The sequence below is a fragment of the Trichechus manatus genome, unplaced genomic scaffold (genome assembly GCF_000243295.1).
Source record: "Trichechus manatus latirostris isolate Lorelei unplaced genomic scaffold, TriManLat1.0 scaffold00027, whole genome shotgun sequence".
In the NCBI taxonomy this organism is placed as follows: domain Eukaryota; kingdom Metazoa; phylum Chordata; class Mammalia; order Sirenia; family Trichechidae; genus Trichechus; species Trichechus manatus.
In genome coordinates, this window is record NW_004443963.1 from 8472987 (window position 1) to 8489870 (window position 16884).

The 16884-nt window shown below is 38.5% G+C and overlaps 1 protein-coding gene across 8 annotated transcripts in view; it reads left to right on the forward strand.

Annotated features, from left to right (window-relative positions):
• Positions 1 to 16884, forward strand: part of RIC8B (RIC8 guanine nucleotide exchange factor B) — a 142866-nt gene that overhangs the window by 63550 nt on the left and 62432 nt on the right. For all 8 annotated transcript variants that reach the window (XR_002823651.1, XR_002823648.1, XR_002823649.1 and 5 more), the window contains exons 5-6: positions 7813 to 8041; positions 8795 to 8890. Coding sequence is in view for 4 of the 8 variants with exons in the window: in XM_004373790.2 (XP_004373847.1) it covers positions 7813 to 8041; positions 8795 to 8890 (325 nt within the window). In the remaining 4 variants the exon portion in view is untranslated. The remainder of the gene's footprint in view (positions 1 to 7812; positions 8042 to 8794; positions 8891 to 16884) is intronic.

A 16884-nucleotide genomic window follows, 5' to 3' on the forward strand; every position in this document is an offset into this window, starting at 1 on the left:
GACCCGGCAGTGTTTCGTTCTGTTGTACCATAGGGTCACTACCAGTGGGAACCGACTTGACGGCACCTAACAACAACAAATACGTACATATATTTACATTATGTAAATATATGCACACATGCTATTAAACTGATACATGAAGTAAATCATGAAATACATACAAAAAATAGACAATAAAAAGGAATAAGATAAATATTTTTTAAAAGTTTCAGAAGTTAACCTACCACAAACTTTTTTATTCTCAAATAGGAGGCTTTTCTTTTTGTTCTGCACACTTCGTTTTTAAGTGTTTTAAGAAGTGATGATTTTGTACTATCATTAGCTAATATCTCAGGGCACAATATATACTTAAGGCAAGATTCATCAACATTATAGTAGATGTAAATCCATATTTCAAATAATTTCCACTTTTTTTTAACTTCTTGCTGTATCTAGTTAGATTGTCCTTGTTTTTACCTCATGATATCACAAACGAAGTTCTCTTCCATTTTCTTGTCCTTTGTTTGAACTAGCATTTTAAGTCCTTCAACCTTTGGTGTCTTTGCAGGAATTATTTAAAACAGTTTGTCCATTTTACAAGAGTTAGTTAAAACTGAATAACATATGTTGATTGTTAATATGACCAATGAAGAAAGCAAATGAAAAGCATCACTGCCACCCATTTCCTGATAAAGAATTTCAACTCTTCCCTCAAGATAAGTTACATACGTTTGTGACATTGGAGCATCTGCTGTACAGCTCAGATATGGGTATCAGAGTCAGTTCATTAGGAAAGCTTAATTTCTTTTCAACTTTTTAGATAAAAATAGAACTTCTGTTTTATTTTTGCACTCCAGTGGAGCATCTTATTTACCTTCAGGGATGCATGTATCTCACTTTGGAGACTGTTTGTACTTAACTGTTTACAAGGCTTTACTCCGTATTCTTCTACTCACTGAAATCTGGCTTCTGTACCTACTCCTTTGCCAGTGCAACTCTTCTTTAAGTTTGTCAGTAACCTCCTTGTTACAAATGTGTTGAACATGTTTTACTTGACCTTTCTTATAGCATTGTCCCTGTTGACTCCTGTTTTTTTCCTCTTGGTTTCCATGACACCTTTTTCTCCTGATTTTCTTCTGTCTACATATTTCTTACCAGTATCTTCTTTGCCAATAGCTCCCTTATGCATGGACATCCTTTTTCTTGCTTTTTACTAATTTGTTCATGGTGTGGTCTGTAGATGAACATCAGAGATCATGAAAACTATATAAAATTTTGTGGGGAAGAGAATATTTAGCTTTCAAACAGTTTTTGTGGGTACTGTGCCAGTGGCTTCAGGTCTGTATCCTGCTGAGTGTATTAATTTCCTAGGTGTCAAAAGCTGAATTGTGTCCCCAAAAAATATGTGTCAACTTGGCTAGGCCATGATGCCCGGTATTGTGTGATTGTCCTCCATTTTGTGATCTGATGTAATTATCCTCCATTTTGTGAGGTATTGTAAATCCTAACCTCTGCCTGTGGTTATAATTCCATTTGTGAATGCGTTGTGTTTGTCATGTTAATGAGGCAGGATTAGGTTATGTCAATGAGGATTAAGTTTTGTTTATTATGTTAATGAGGCTGGATTAGGGTGTATCTTGAGTGAGTCCCTTTTAAGATATAAAAGAGATTAAACAAGCAAGCGAGAAAGGAGAGATAGGAGAAGAGAGATGCCAAGCCACATGAAGATTGCTCAGGAGCAGAAGCTCAGAAGAGACAAGAACTTTCCAGAGCCGACAGAGAGAGAAATCCTTCCCCTAGAGCCAGCACCCTGAATTCGGACGTCTAGCCTTATAAACTGTGGGAAAATAAATTTCTATTTGTTAAAGCCATCCACCTGTGGTATTTCTGGTATAGCAGCACTAGATAACTAAGACATTAGAGCTGCCGTGAGAAAGTACCACAAATTGGGTAGCTTAAAACAACAGAAATTTATTCTCTCACATTTCTGGAGGCTAAAAGTCTGAATTCAAGTTGTCAGCAGGGCCATGCTCCCTCTGAGGGCTCTAGGGAAAGAGCCTCTTTCATTTTCTGGTAGCTCTAGGCATTCCTTGGCTTGTAGCAGCATAACTCCAATCTCTGCCTCTGTTGTCACATGGCCATCTTCCCTCTATGTGTTACTCTGTGTCTCTCTTCTCTTATAAGGACACCAGTCATATCGGATTAGGGACCACTCTACTCCAATATGACCTCATGTTAACTACATCTGCAAAGACACTATTTCCAAGTAAGGTCACATTCACAGATACCGGGGGTTAGGACTTGAACATATCTTTTAGAGGGACACAAATCATCCCATAACACTGAGTCATCTTTGCTCATTATCAGATCCTACAAGAACCTCAAATTCAACAAGTCCAGAATAAAATTCACCACTTTTGCCCCCAAGCCTTCCCTTTCTTCTCCTGTTTTCCTCATATTGGTGTGCAGAACTGCCGTCCATCTTGTCTCCTGAGTCAGAAACCTGAAAGTTATCCTTGATTCCTCCTTCTCCTTTTATCTTGACTCCACTGTCTTAAGTCACCAAGTCCTATCAGTTCTGCCTCTAAGTGTCACTTGAATCTTCTGCCTCAGTTACCATTGATACTGCTTTAGTTCAGACTTTTACCATTTCTTACCTAAATTATCAAAATAGGCTTTCACCTAGTCATCCTACCTCTTTCTTCTCCACCAGAGGTAACATACTAGTGGCTCACAAACTGTATCTAAAAGTGTTTTGATTGGCCCACATGATAATTGGTGTGCATGCAGAGTTTTGAAAAGAAAAATTGAATCAGTTGCCAACATTCAACAGTCATAATATCGTACACAAAATGCATATTATAGCTTTCGAAGACTTGGAATATCAGGTAGTACTGACCACATCCAGGGCCAACTACGTATCTGTGAGTCCCAGTGAAAAATGAAAATGTAAGACCCCTTTCTCAAAAATTACTAAGAATCTCAAGACAGCAACAGCAGAGCATTAAACCAAGTGCGAAGTCTTTCCAAGTGTGGGGCCCAGTGCAGCTGCACAGGGCACAGGCTTATGAAGCCAACCTGCCTGCATTCTTACCTGTAGTACTAAATTAGGCTGAGTAATGGCTGTTCCTTTTAGACGAGGCCTGCACTTTCCTATTTGCTATAGTATCCATTACTTCCCATTATCTGTTTTGTCCAGCCTTCCTCATAGTTGTTACCTACTTGTGCCGATAAGCGTTGAGTTTTTGGTTTTCTTTTCCAGTTCATCCTCTGTACTGCCCACAAAATAATTTTTCTCTAACCTTATTTGGTCCTGCTTAAAACCCTTCAATAATCCCACCCCCTTTTTTTAGGTAAAAAATAAAATACCCTACCAAGACTCTTTATAATTCCCCCTCCCTACTCCACACACATACATAGACCTTTCTGGTCTTATTGCCTACTGAGATTCCTCCTTTAGAGGCTTTATCCTCTACTTTAGTCCTAAGGACCTGTTTTTAGTTCCCCACAGCTGCCATATTCCTTCATTCTTCCAGATACTTGCTATTCCCTTCTATAGTGTAATATGTCCAATGTTCAAAAGTGCCTTAATTTTTGCTGTGTACTATGTACCAGACAGAGTGCTTTACATGCTTTTTTTTTTTTTTTTTCATTTAATCCTCAAGTCAACCTGGTAGGGTAAGTTTATTTCTCTCTGTTTTAGAGATAAGGACACCAAGACCTAGAAGAGGTCATATAATTTGCCTAACACACACTTTTTTAGTAAGAGACAACCTAGAATTCAAGCGCAGTACTCTACAAATTATATTGTGTTACCTTTCCTTAACACTTCCCCATCTGCTGCTGCTCCAGTCTCCTCTTGCTCTTTGCAGCAAAACTCCTGTAAAGTCTTATGATTCCTTTTCTGTTTCTCTCTTGAATGCAGTTCATTCAAGCTTTAGCTCCACCACTGCACCACAGTTGCTATTGTTTAGGTCACTAGTACCTTCTGCATTACTAAATTCAGTGGACATTTCTAAGTCCTCATCTTACTTGATCTGTCAGCATCATTTGACACTATTGATCACCCCTGTCTTACTTTCTTCTAAGATGCTATCTTGGTTTTCCTCCTACTTCATTCATTGTTAGTTCTTCCTCTACTCCTCAACATCTGAATGAACCTCCTCATCCTTGAGAGTATTTCAGTCCACACTCACTCCCTTACTGATCTAATCCAGTCTTATAGCTTCAGGTTCCATCTGTATACCCAACTCCTCAGTTTATTTTCTCACCCAGCTCTCCTTTCGTTAACTCCAGACTCATATAGCTAACTTCCTATTAACGTCTCCACTTGGAGGTCTAATAATAGGCATTACAGACCTAACATACCCCAAACTGAACTTTAATCTTCCCTAAAAAACTGCTTCCCCTGCAATGGTTTGCATCTCAGTTTATGGTAACTCCAGCTTTCTACTTGTTGAGGATCGAACCTTGGATTCATACTTAATTCCTCTCTTTCTCCCACACCCCATAAATAGCCTGTCAGGAAATCCTGTTGGCTCTACCTTCAAAATACATCCAGATCTATCCACTTTGCTGTTATCACCCTCTTCACCCACGTGAATCATTATAGTAACATCCTAAGTGGTCTTTCTCACCCTTGATGTCTTACCAGCTATTGTCAGTGCAGTAGCCAGAGTGATTCTTTTAACATAAGTTTAAAAAAAAAAAAATCCTGCAATGACTCAACATTTCACTCAGAATAAAAACTAAAGTTATAATAGCCTACAAGACCAGTTTGGCTCCACATTATCTGTCTTATCTCATATTCTACTCCTCTCCTCCTTATGTATGATAATTCAGCCATACCAACTTCCTTGCTGTTCTTCAAACATGCCACTACTTCTTGTCTTAGGGCCTTTCCTCTGGCTCTTACTTCTTCCTGGAGTGCTTTTCTCTCCAGATACTCATAGGGCCCATTCTTTAACCTCCTTTAAGTCTTTGCTTAAATAACACCATCTCAGTGAGGCCTGTCCTAACCATCCTATTTAAAACGATCACCCTCACGTCCTGTCTATCTTACACTCCAGGTTTTTTCCCTAGAGCATGCCGTTTAATTAGCTTATTTATCTTGTTTACTTTTTATTGACTCTCCCCATGCTAGAACATACGCTTCATGAGGGCAGGGATTTTTCTCTTATCTTCTTCACAAAGCCTGCCTAAAACAATGGCTGGCGCATAGTAAGCTCTTTAATAAACCTTTGCTGAATTGAATTAAATTAAACTTGAGTTTTTACATCTGAAAATCTTTGGAGATGTTAAAATTCATTTAAATGGACTTTCTAGTCTTGAGAAAAGATGTGAGCTCCAAATATAAAGAGGATACATTTGACCAGGAAGATTGTTAACAGCTGAAAGTCTAGATGTGCCGTTATCATGCTCCTCAATGTCATTCTTCTGTATGTCAAAAATGTTGTATTAAATTATGTTTAACCCAGCGATTGATACAGGAGTGGATATTAGATTGCCTTCCCTCTCCCACAACTAACAAGCTTTAATCACGGCATTAAGGAGCTGTAAATAGGCCTTGCTTTTAAATCTGCATATCAGGAGGGGTCTGGGAGCAGAGCTGAAGTGGGAGGATGTCATGTCGCAGTGATTAATGATCTCTAGGAAGCTGAAAAGGGAAGAGTAATATACACAGTATTTCTACCCCCTGGAGTAGGAATGCAAACACCATTGTGCAGAACTTTGCATAGTCACTGACTTCCTGGTAGCTGGAGAATTTCATACACTCTTCTATCACAAATAAAACTGTCAGGGAAGTGACAGAGCTCAAAAAGCTGGCCTTCCTTACTTAAAAAGAATAGCTCAAACACAGTGAGCCAGAAAATTAATTTTGTAGTTGTTTGGAAACCCAGTTGTTTAATAAGAGCTGAGAAAATGGGAACTTCTCTTGAAAAGCCTAAAACCTCCAAATATTTGTTGAATCAAACTCAACATTTGGTTTCTTAAATTTACTGAATTATTGGAAACTGCTTACTTTAAACAAATTTAAAGGGGGAACATTCCTTTGTAATAAAATGGACCATCTTAAAACTATTCAGCGTGATCTCTATGCTAGATTCAGAGAATCATACTATCAATGGACTCTAGAGCCTTTTGCCTTGATTTCCAAAAAAAAAATCCTAAAAATTCAGAATAGCTTGGATAGTTTTGGAAAGTAATTCTAAGGTAGTTTATTTTTTTCCTTTTATTCCCAGTGAATCTGATATTTAATGACAATTTCCAAATGCTTCAGACAGAACTAAAATATTTTTAACTATAGGTAAGGAACTGTAGATTTTCGAAAAAATAAATTTTTTTTTTTGAAGTTTGTGGGGAAAGCATTGTATCTCACCCAACTTTGATTATTTGCAAATAACCAAAATAAGGGACTTTGTGTGATGGTGGTGATAGGAGTTGTAGTAATTTTTTAGTGAAGGCAACTAAATAATTTGTATTTTACCTGGAATCATTAATTCATAGGACTTTTAAATAATTTTTGCTCTTGTTTCAGAATTTTTTGATACCCTGTACATTAACACATTGTTCTGCATTGTCTAATTTTTAATTTTTCATTTCTTAATGAACTTTTATTTTTCCATAATATAAAAAGAAAGAAAATATTCTTGGGGAAATGAAGCCACACTTCTGGGAAAAAGGAAAGAAAAAACTTTGTATTTTATTTCTGTTTTTGTTTGTTTTGTTTTGTTCTGTTATAATTTAAATTAAAAGGAACTACTATGATCTAAAGACAGCATCAGATAGATTAAGCTCTGAATTTGGTTTCCAAGTGGCTAGGCTTTTAAATTGCATTTGCAAGAGTTTATTTTTAGTCAGGATGTGGTTATTTTTAGATCTGCTTTTCTGTCACTAGGAAATGTAATGCCTTTCTTTCCATTGTTGTTTATCAGGAAGTTCTGAGGCACAGGCTTATAAGATTTAGTTAGCCGAGAACATCATCTCTTCTCTTAGATGAAAGAATGTGCAATAATGCAGGGAGGAAAATATGTTAATTGAGAACATGTCCAATTTTTAAATTGTTAGCATTAGTTTAATCTAAGCAACAGAACAGGCTTTTTAGGGAATGCCAAAAATACAATGTTTGGGTTCCCCCTACTGGTGTGCATCCCAGGCTCATGTATTCATTAATACATAGCCGAAAGGCCTAGGGGATAGAGATTAGAAATAGCTACGTTGGCTTTTTTTAAAACAGATCTGGTGATGAGAGAGTAAGAAAAAGCACCATTACTTTTTCTGCAAATGTCCAACAAAAAAAATGAGATGGTTTAAAAATTGTGTTTTTTACAGCTAAAAGGAACAAAACTTAATCCTACAATGTTTGGTTTTTAATTTTGTTATCTCTGTGATATAAGCTGCTTATATACTGTACTTCTCAAATGCTTCATGTTGTAATCTAAGGAATAATACAACACCAGTGGATCCACAAAAGGACTTAAAACTCCAGGGGAGAAAATGAAAAGCTAGTGTTGTTGTCATAATAAAATTAAAGAGCTGGCATTAAAGCTTACTAATTCCTATTTTAGCATTCGAGAAAGTGAAATGACATCATGTGATTGTGTCTGTCCATTTAACATCTGTTCTTTCTAATTTGTCATATGTGTATTTAAAACAGTTCTTTCTTTATTTTCAACCTGTTACGCAGCAAATGCCAAGTAATATTAATGACTCATTTTGAAAAAGAAAAATTTTAATTGACTCCTAACAGTCACTCCTGAACTTCTTATTATGTTTGCGTTTTAAAGGACTATTCAATCAAACTAAAATACTTATTTTTAAATTGCTTTTCAGCAATGCAGTCAACCTTTTAAGCAATGTTCCGGTCTCTTGTTTGGATGTTCTTATTTGTCCATTAACCCATGAAGAAACAGCCCAAGAGGCAACAACTGTAGATGAACTGCCCAGTGATAAAACAGCTGAGAAAGAAACAGTTTTGGAAAACAATACCATGGCATACAATGGTATGAATATGGAGGCCATTCATGTTTTACTCAATTTTATGGAAAAGAGAATAGACAAGGTAAGACTGATAAAATGGAGGGCTTGGGAAGATGTGTCTAAAGAATGTAAATGTGCCACCCATACAAATACACACCACAGGACATGATTTTTAAATCTAAGCTTTTCATAGCTGGCATCTTGCACAACTGTTTGTGTGTTGGAAAGCATTTTATTATAGTATGTGATAAAATGCTGTAACCAAGTGAATTTATTTGTTTAATCATGAAAATTGTGTTGATGCAACACCAAAATTATGACTAATTCCTGAAAACAAAGGAAAAATTAATTACTGTTTCATGTATATACTTTGGAAATCCTAGAAATGAAAATTATCCCCCCAAAAACTTGATGATAAGTACTTTCCATAATACCTAAAAGACATCAACTTTCTGTTTGTTGTGAGCTGCTTATTTTCTCTGGTCTGTCACTCGCTTGGTCAGGTAGCTATATTAAAAGGCAGCAGGGTAGTATGGATGGATCACTAAAATCTTTGCCTCATTTAAAGGCCATTGACTGAGCCAGTGGGGACCCTAGAAAATGTAAGAAAATACGTGAAAGACAAAAATGAGCATTAGTAAATATGAAGATTACTAATGAAATGGAAATACAGTAGGGAAAATAATTTTTAAAATACTTTGTAAAGCTTTGGTAAAGAAGATATTTTACCACCCTCCCCGCAAAAAAGAAGAGCACTAATACACTCATTTACATGGAGGAAAATAATACTACTGTTAGATACTCAACTAATAAGCGTGTATGATTTTCTTTATAGGGAAGCAGCTATAGAGAGGGTCTAACTCCAGTTCTCAGCTTATTAACTGAATGTTCCCGAGCTCATCGAAACATCAGAAAATTTCTCAAAGATCAGGTAACTACTTAATGCATATTACATCTTAAAGTTAATCTTCTTAGATGTATCTTTTTTTTAAGAAACAATAAGTTGAATTCTCGTAATTGTTTTCTTTCAGAAAATAAGAAGCTCAGAAACGTTTGTTGTAAATCTTTGAAATTTTCCTAATTAAGAAATAAGTAATCTTTGGTATTTTTGAGTTATTCATTCATTTATTCAGCAAAGGTTTATTGAACATCTATAATATGCTGTGTCTTAGTATTGTTCTAAACATCAAAATACCGTGGCCAAAGACTAAACAAATAAATATCACATATGTAAATAAAAAATATATAATGGTAAGAAGTGATAAGTGTTCTAAAGAAAGATAGAACAGGGAAAAAGGAGACTTAGTAGGGTAATGGAGGGGCCTCTCTGAAGAGATGGCATTTGAGCAGAAAATTGAATAAATGAGAAAAGGAGCCCTGAGAATATTTGGAAGAGGAATGTACCAGAAAGAAAAAGTTCAAAGTCCCTGAGATGAGAGGTTGCTTTGGTATCCGTAATGAAAAGCAAGAAGACCAATGTAGCTAGACAACAATGTGCAAGCAAGAGAGTGGTAGATGAAGTTAAGAGAGGTAAGCAAGGGTCATATAATGATGTTGTATAGGACTTTTGATTCTCTTCTAAGTGAGATGGGAAGGCATGGGAGTGTTTTCAGAAGGGGAATGATAGGATCTCATTTATATTAAAAGATGCCTTGGCTGCTGTATATAAGATAGATGGTAGAAGAGTGTGAGTGGGTGCGAGGAGACCAGTTAGAAGTTACTGCAGTAGTCCAAAAGCTGATTATGAAGGCTTGGAGTATGATGGTAGTGGTTGGAGTTCATGGTTTGGGATGCTTTTTTGAAAGTAGATCTCACAGACTCGCTGATAGATTGGGATAGGAGTTGAGAAAGAAAAGAATCAAGGATGACTTTGACTTTATAAACTTTCAGATCATACCTTAAACTCCAAGTCTAAGAATTTGATATTAAAATAACTGAAATTGACCTTCTCTAAAATCCCAGTTTCCAGCTCCTGCTCTCTGCCCCCCTTCTCTTAGTTAGTACCCTCAATCCAGTACTCTTTCACCCCCATGTGGATTGTCAGTCTGTCATCACCTCTACCCCGTTGTCCTTCACTCACCTCATGTTCTTACTTCCCTCCTTAACCCAATCTGGATCCCATCTGTGATTCATAACTATAATCACTCCTTTGCATACATCTTTAACAGATACTTCTCTCTCTCTCTCTCTCTCTCTCTCTCTCTCTCTCTCAGTCATTTTCACCTGGAAAATTCAACAAACTAGTTAAATCCAACCTTCCAGCTACTCTGGGCCTCCACTGAAGCACTTGAACATTATGAGAGAAAATAACACAACCATATTGACTATTCTGCTTTACATTTAAGACCACCAACCCCAAGTGGACCCCCAGCACCTCTAAGATAACTACTTCACAACTCCTTTCTCTTCAGACCTCTAACACTCTATTCTCACTCTCATTTGTTGACCTTGTTTCCTGTTCCACTGAGAAAGTAAGAGAAAACTTCATCTTCTGCCTCTGCCATCTACCATCTTTCTGCGTCTGTACTGCCAAATCCTTTGTTTCCCTTTCTGTCACAATGGATGAATTGTCCCTGCTTCTGTCTGTGGTCAGTCTCTTCACTCATGGCCTGGATCCCATTCGTTCTCACCTTCTCAACAGCTTGGCTCCTGCATTTATTTCCTCTCTCTTCTTCTATTAATCATTTTTAAAACTGTACTAGATCATTTCTGTCAGTACCCAAACACATCTTCCATCTTAAAAACAAAAAACCGTCCTTTAACCCCACTTCTCAAGCAGCCTATTTCTCTGCTCCTCTTTATGTAGTGTTCCTCAGAAGAGTTTTCTGTACTCCCCCTCTGTTCTTTTTCTTCGATTCTCTCCTGAATCCTCTGTAATTAGGCTTTCATGCTTTCCACCCTACTGCAAAAGTAGTGATCAAAGTCACCAACCCAATATTGCCAAATCTAATAGCCAGTTCTCAAATCTTCATTTATTTTTATGCCCCAGTCCTGGTGGCAAAGTGGTTAGGAGCTCAGGCTGCTAACCAAAAGGTCGGCAGTTCAAATCCATCAGCTCCTTGGAACCCCTATGGCCCAGTTCTCCTCTGGCCTATAGGGTCGCTATGAGTTAGAATCGACTCGGCACACAACAACAACATTTTGATGTAATTCAGTATTCCATCCTTCTTGAAATACCTTCTTCACTTAGTTTTCTAGGACACACTAGGGAACCTCTTTTTTGCTCAGTCCTCCTCTTCCCAACCCTAAATGCTTGAGTGCTCCAAGACTGCATACTAAGCCTTTACCTCCATTTCTACTCTTTTGGTGATATCATACAGCAGTCATGGTTTTGAAAACCATCTAAATGCTGATGATTCCCAAATTTATATCTCCAGCCCTGACCTGTCCCCTAAGCTTGAGACTTACATAATAACTGCCTACTCATCACCTCCCTTTAGGTGCCAAATAGTTACCTTAAGCTTAGCATATCCCAGATTTATCTCTTAATCCCCATCACTCCAACCCGTTTCTTCCCCTTTCGCTATTTCCATATATGGTACCACTGTTTACCCTGTTGTTCATTTATCTCCATTTACAGTTTCTGTAATAAATGAATCAGGTTAGTTTTCCCTCTCTGTGTTTATGATCAAGATTTATTAAGCATGTTCCTTTGTGTAAAGCATGTTAGTAGATATTGCTGATAAGGATGGATTAGAAAGTCGGGACTCTGTATCTTTAAGGAATTTACAGTCTGTTGGGAGAATACAGAGCTACATAAAAGCATGAATAATTATTTAAGCCAAATAAATGAAATAATTGATGACTTAAGGTCTTTTCCAAGTTTGATTGTTTTAAGACATTCTATACAGACACTTAAGTGCTAACCTACTAACTGAAAGGTTAACAGTTCGAACCCACCCAGAGGCTTCTTGGAAGACAGGCCTGACGGTCTGCTTCTGAAAGATCACAGCCTTGAAAACCCTGTGGAGCAGTTCTACTCTGCACACATGGGGTCACCATAAGTCTGAATTGACTCGACAATAACTGACAACAACCTTAACTAGGAGGACTTGGTAAAAAATAATAAATAAAAATAAGTTATCCGTATTTTGCTTTTTCACACAAGGGATCAAAGTTCAACCAAACTGGCTATCTCTCACTAAGACAGTCAAAAACCTATTTGTTAAACAACTTATTTATATGAAGGTCTTGGACCACACACTGTGTACATAAAAAGATTGTGATACCCACTCCCTGTCCTCAAGAAACACTACAGTATAGGTAATGAGACCCGACAGGTTCAAAGTTAACTAAAGATACAAGGCAGAGTGCAGAAATGAATTTTCCTGCTGAGGAGGGTGAACTGTACACTATGATGATCAAGAAAGACAACTTAAAGTAACAGATGATTAGCCTTGATAATCGTGTAATTTCAACCATGGTCAATTAATTATTATGCCCTATAAAGAATACCTGATTAATTTACAAATATCCAAAGGAAAGGTCTTGAGTTTTTAGTATTTGGGCAGGTAGAAAAGAGAACAGATGGTAGAAATTACTGACCCAGGTTGTATTAGTCTGGAGAAGCTTGTAGAGGAGATGAATGTTTAGTGGCTTTGAAAGAGAACTGGACAAGATTTGCCATAGGAAAAAAAAAAAATCATTGGAGGGTAATATTTGGGGGGAAATGATAAGGGTCCATGCATATGCAGTTTGTGGGTGGTATATAACAACAACAAAATTCCATAAAGAACTTGTTTTAAGGAAGAAAAAACGTTAATTAAAATTTTTGTGTGATAATCTTTATTAGTAGATTTTGTACTCGGACTATAGGTACATATTACTTGAAATCAGCTGTTACATGTCTCATTTTTCTAGAAATGGGAGATAAAGCATTCTGATTGGCTCAGTCAAATCAAGAATTTATTGTGCAGTTACTTTGTGTCTACCATTTTGCTGCTCTCTGCTAGAGATATTAAAATATGAATTCCTTAAATACTTCAGGTAGATGACTAAATTTTCTGAGATTTAGTTTCCATTTTTTGTCCATTTATATCTCCTTTCTACATTGGTTGCTTTGTCTCAGCCTCTTTTGCCTCCTGATAGGGAATCAGTATAGAAGGGCGGGGGTGGAGGTGAAGAAAGTCAGTTGAATGGATTAAATAAAAGAGTATGTGCATTAGGTGCATATAATAGTCTGGTATAGAATAACTACACAGTAAATTATTTGACTTTGTGTCTGTCCCCATGTTTTAGTCATCTAGTGCTGCTTTAACAGAAATACCACAAGTGGATGGCTTTAACAAAGAGAAATTTATTCTCTCACGGTCCAGTAGGCTACAAGTCCAAATTCAGGGCATCAGCACCAGGGGAGGGCTTTCTCTCTCTGTCGGGTTTGGAGGAAGGTCCTTGTAATGCATCAGTCTTCCCTTGGTCTGAGAGTGTCTCAACACAGGAACCTCAGGTCCAAAGGACACGCTCTGCTCCCTGTGCTCCTTGGTGATATGAGGTTCCCCTGTGTCTCTGCTCACTTCTCCCTTTTATATCTCAGAAGCGATTGGCTTAAGACACTATCCAATCCTGTAGACCTTATCAGTATAACCTCATCATAGTGATAGAGTTTACAACACATAAGGAAGTCGCATCAGATTACAAAATGGTACACAATCACACAGTACTGGGAATCATGACCCACACATTTTTGAGGGGGATATAATTCAGTCTATGACATTCCACCAAAAAAATCACATTCTTGCAACATGGAAAACATATTCATCCCATCATATCATAGCAAAAGTCTTAAATCAGCTACAAGTCCAAAATCCAAAAATTCCTCTTCGTCTGTGAAATCTAAAATACAAGTTATCTGCTTCCAAAGGTACAGTGGCAGAACAGGCACAAGCTAGACATTTCCATTACAAGTGGGAGAAATTGCAGGGAAAGAAGGCATAACAGGCACCAAGCAAGTTAGCAGAACACATTATATTAGCCCTCAAGTCGTTCGAAATAATCCTTTGTTCTCTGAGACAACTTATACAATGGCCCTGCCCTCCAGCCTCTAGGTATTGGCCCCTTGGCCCTGGGCTTCAGCTCTGCCTTCCAGGCCCACTGGGATGGCAACTCTGCTCCCTTGGCTTTAGGCACACCATTCTCCTATTCCATCGGAGTGACATCTCCACCCTTAGAAACACCACATGGCTCCACCCTTTGAAATCCCAGAGGTCCTGGCCATACTTTTTGAGACTGAGGCAGCTTGGTTTTTTGTGTTCCTTGTCTCTTCAGCTTCTGCTTCCTGTGGCGTCTTAGCCCTTGGGCCTCACACCCACATCTGCCCTGCTGGGGCAAGTGTTCCAAAGCTCTGTAGCTCCACCGGTTAAGTGCCTGGAGGCACCCCACTCTGCCCGGAAGCCTCCTGCTCACAGGCACTCAGCTCTCTTGCTCCGTGGGTTGGCTACAACGCCATCTTGCCCTGGTCTCAACGCAGGCATCAGCTCCAGGGGAAGGCTTTCTCTCCCGGTCGGCTCTGGAGGAAGGTCCTTGTGATGTATCCGTCTTCCCTTGGTCTGGGAGTGTCTCAACGCAGGAACCTCAGGTCCAAAGGACGCACCCTGTTCCCGGTGCTGCTTTTTTGGTGGTATGAGCTTCCCATATGTCTCTGCTTGCTTCTCTCTTTTATATCTAAAAAGAGATTGGCTTAAGACACTATCCAGTCTTGTAGACCTCATCAGTATAACCTCATCATAGTGATAGAGTTTACAACACATAAAGAAATCGCATCAGATTACAAAATGGTACACAATCACACAGTACTGGGAATCATGACCCGCACATTTTTGGGGGGGCATAATTCAATCTATGATACCCCATTTCCTAGCATAGTGCCTCACTTGTAGCAGGCACTTAATAAATGTTACTTGAAGAATTCATTCTTCCTGCAATCAGCAAATATTTATTGAACAGCTATAATATGCCAGACACTAGGAAAAGAGCAGTAAACAAAAAGTTCCCTGCCTCCACTGGAACTTATTCTTGTGGAAGAAGGCAGACAGTAAGTAAATAAGTATATACTGTTTCAGGTGGTAGAGCCCTGGTGGCAGAGTGGTAAACAGCTATAGCTGCTGTTGTAACAGAAAGGTCAGCAGTTCGAATCCACCAGCCGCTCCTTGGAAACGCTGTGGGACAGTCCTACTCTGTCCTTTAGGGTCACTGTGAGTCGGAATCGACTTGACAGCAATGGGTTTTATGTCAGGAGATGATGGGTGTTATGAGGAAGATTAAAGCAGAGTAAAGGGGTTAAGAAAGAGAATGCTAACGGTTACTGATACAAGGTGGTCAGGGAAGGTCTCTTACAAGTGACATTTGAGCAAAGACCTGAAAGACGTAATGAGTGAGCCATGCAAATTTCTAGAAAAAGTGTTTCTAGGCAGAGGGAACAACAAATGCAAAGGCCTGAGATAGGATGCTTGTCGTGTTTAAGGAGTTCCGTGGTGACTGTAGCAGCGTGAACAAGGAAAATCGTAAAGATGAAGTCAGAGAGGTCACAGAGAGCTAGATTTCATGGAGACTTGTGAGACAGTTGTCAAGACCTTGTCTTTTATTATGAGTGAGATGAGAAGCCATAGGAATTGGAGGACTTTGAGAAAAGGAGTGATATGATCTGGCTTTCAAAGGATCATCCTAGCTACTATATAGAGAGTAAACTGCAGGAACCACATAGAAGGCTATAGTAGTAGTCCAGGCTAGAGCTATTGGTAATACTGGAGGAAGTAGTGATAAGTGATCAGATTCTGGGTATATTTCAAAGATAGAGCTGACGTAATTTGCTGATGGATGTGAGGTGTGAAAGAAAGAAGTGAAGAACATTTCCAAGTTTTTGTCCTAAGCAAACAGAAGAATGGACCTGTCATTTAATGAGATGGGAAAACTGTTGGAGGAACATGTTCAGTAAGAGCATCAACAGTTCCGTTTAGGAATGTTAAATTTGAGGTGCCTGTAGGAGTCTGGATGTCAGGGGAGAAATCAAGATGGAGATATAACTTAGTCATATTGGCCATATTAAGTCATCATAGCTATATAAAGTGATGAAACTGGATGAGATCGCCAGCGGAGTGAGTGAAAATAATGAAGAAAAGTTACCTAAGAACTTAATCCTTGAATGCTCCAACATTTAGAAGTCAGAAAGAAAAGAGGGAATTGGCAAAAGAGACTAAGACAGAGCAACCAATGAGATAGGAAGAGAACCAGGAGAGAGAGATCTAGGTGAAGGGAAGGGTGAGCAGACCAAAAAACTTTAAGCAAGTTTCATAACCTCTCTGTGCATCAGTCTGTAAAATACAGATGATGTTGATGTTATGTATTTTGCAGGATTACTGAGGATTATAGATGTCTTTATTGTTAGGTGCTGTCCAGTCATTTCTGACTCATACTAACCCTATGTACAACAGAACGAGACACTTCTGGTCCTTCGCCATCCTCACAATCGTTGTGATGCTTGAGCCCGTTGTTGCAGCCACTGTGTCAGTCTTTCTCATCGAGGGTCTTTCTGTTTTTGCTGACCCTCTACCAAGCATGATGTCCTTCTCCAGGAACTGCTCCCTCCTGGTAATATGTCCAAAGTATGTGAGACATAGTCTCACCATCCTTGCTTCTGAGGAACATTCTGGCTGTACTTCTTCCAAGACAGATTTGTTCATTCTTCTGGCAGTCCGTGGTATATTCGATATTCTTCTCCAACACCATAATTCAAAGACATCAATTCTTCTTCACTCTACCTTATTCATGTTCAGCTTTCGCATGCATATGAGGAAATTGAAAACACCACGGCTTGGATCAGGCACACCTTAGTCCTTAGTGACATCTGTGCTTTTTAACGCTTCAAAGAGATCTTTTGCAACAGATTTGCCAAATGCAGTATGTCGTTTGATTTCATTTTTTTTTTTTTTT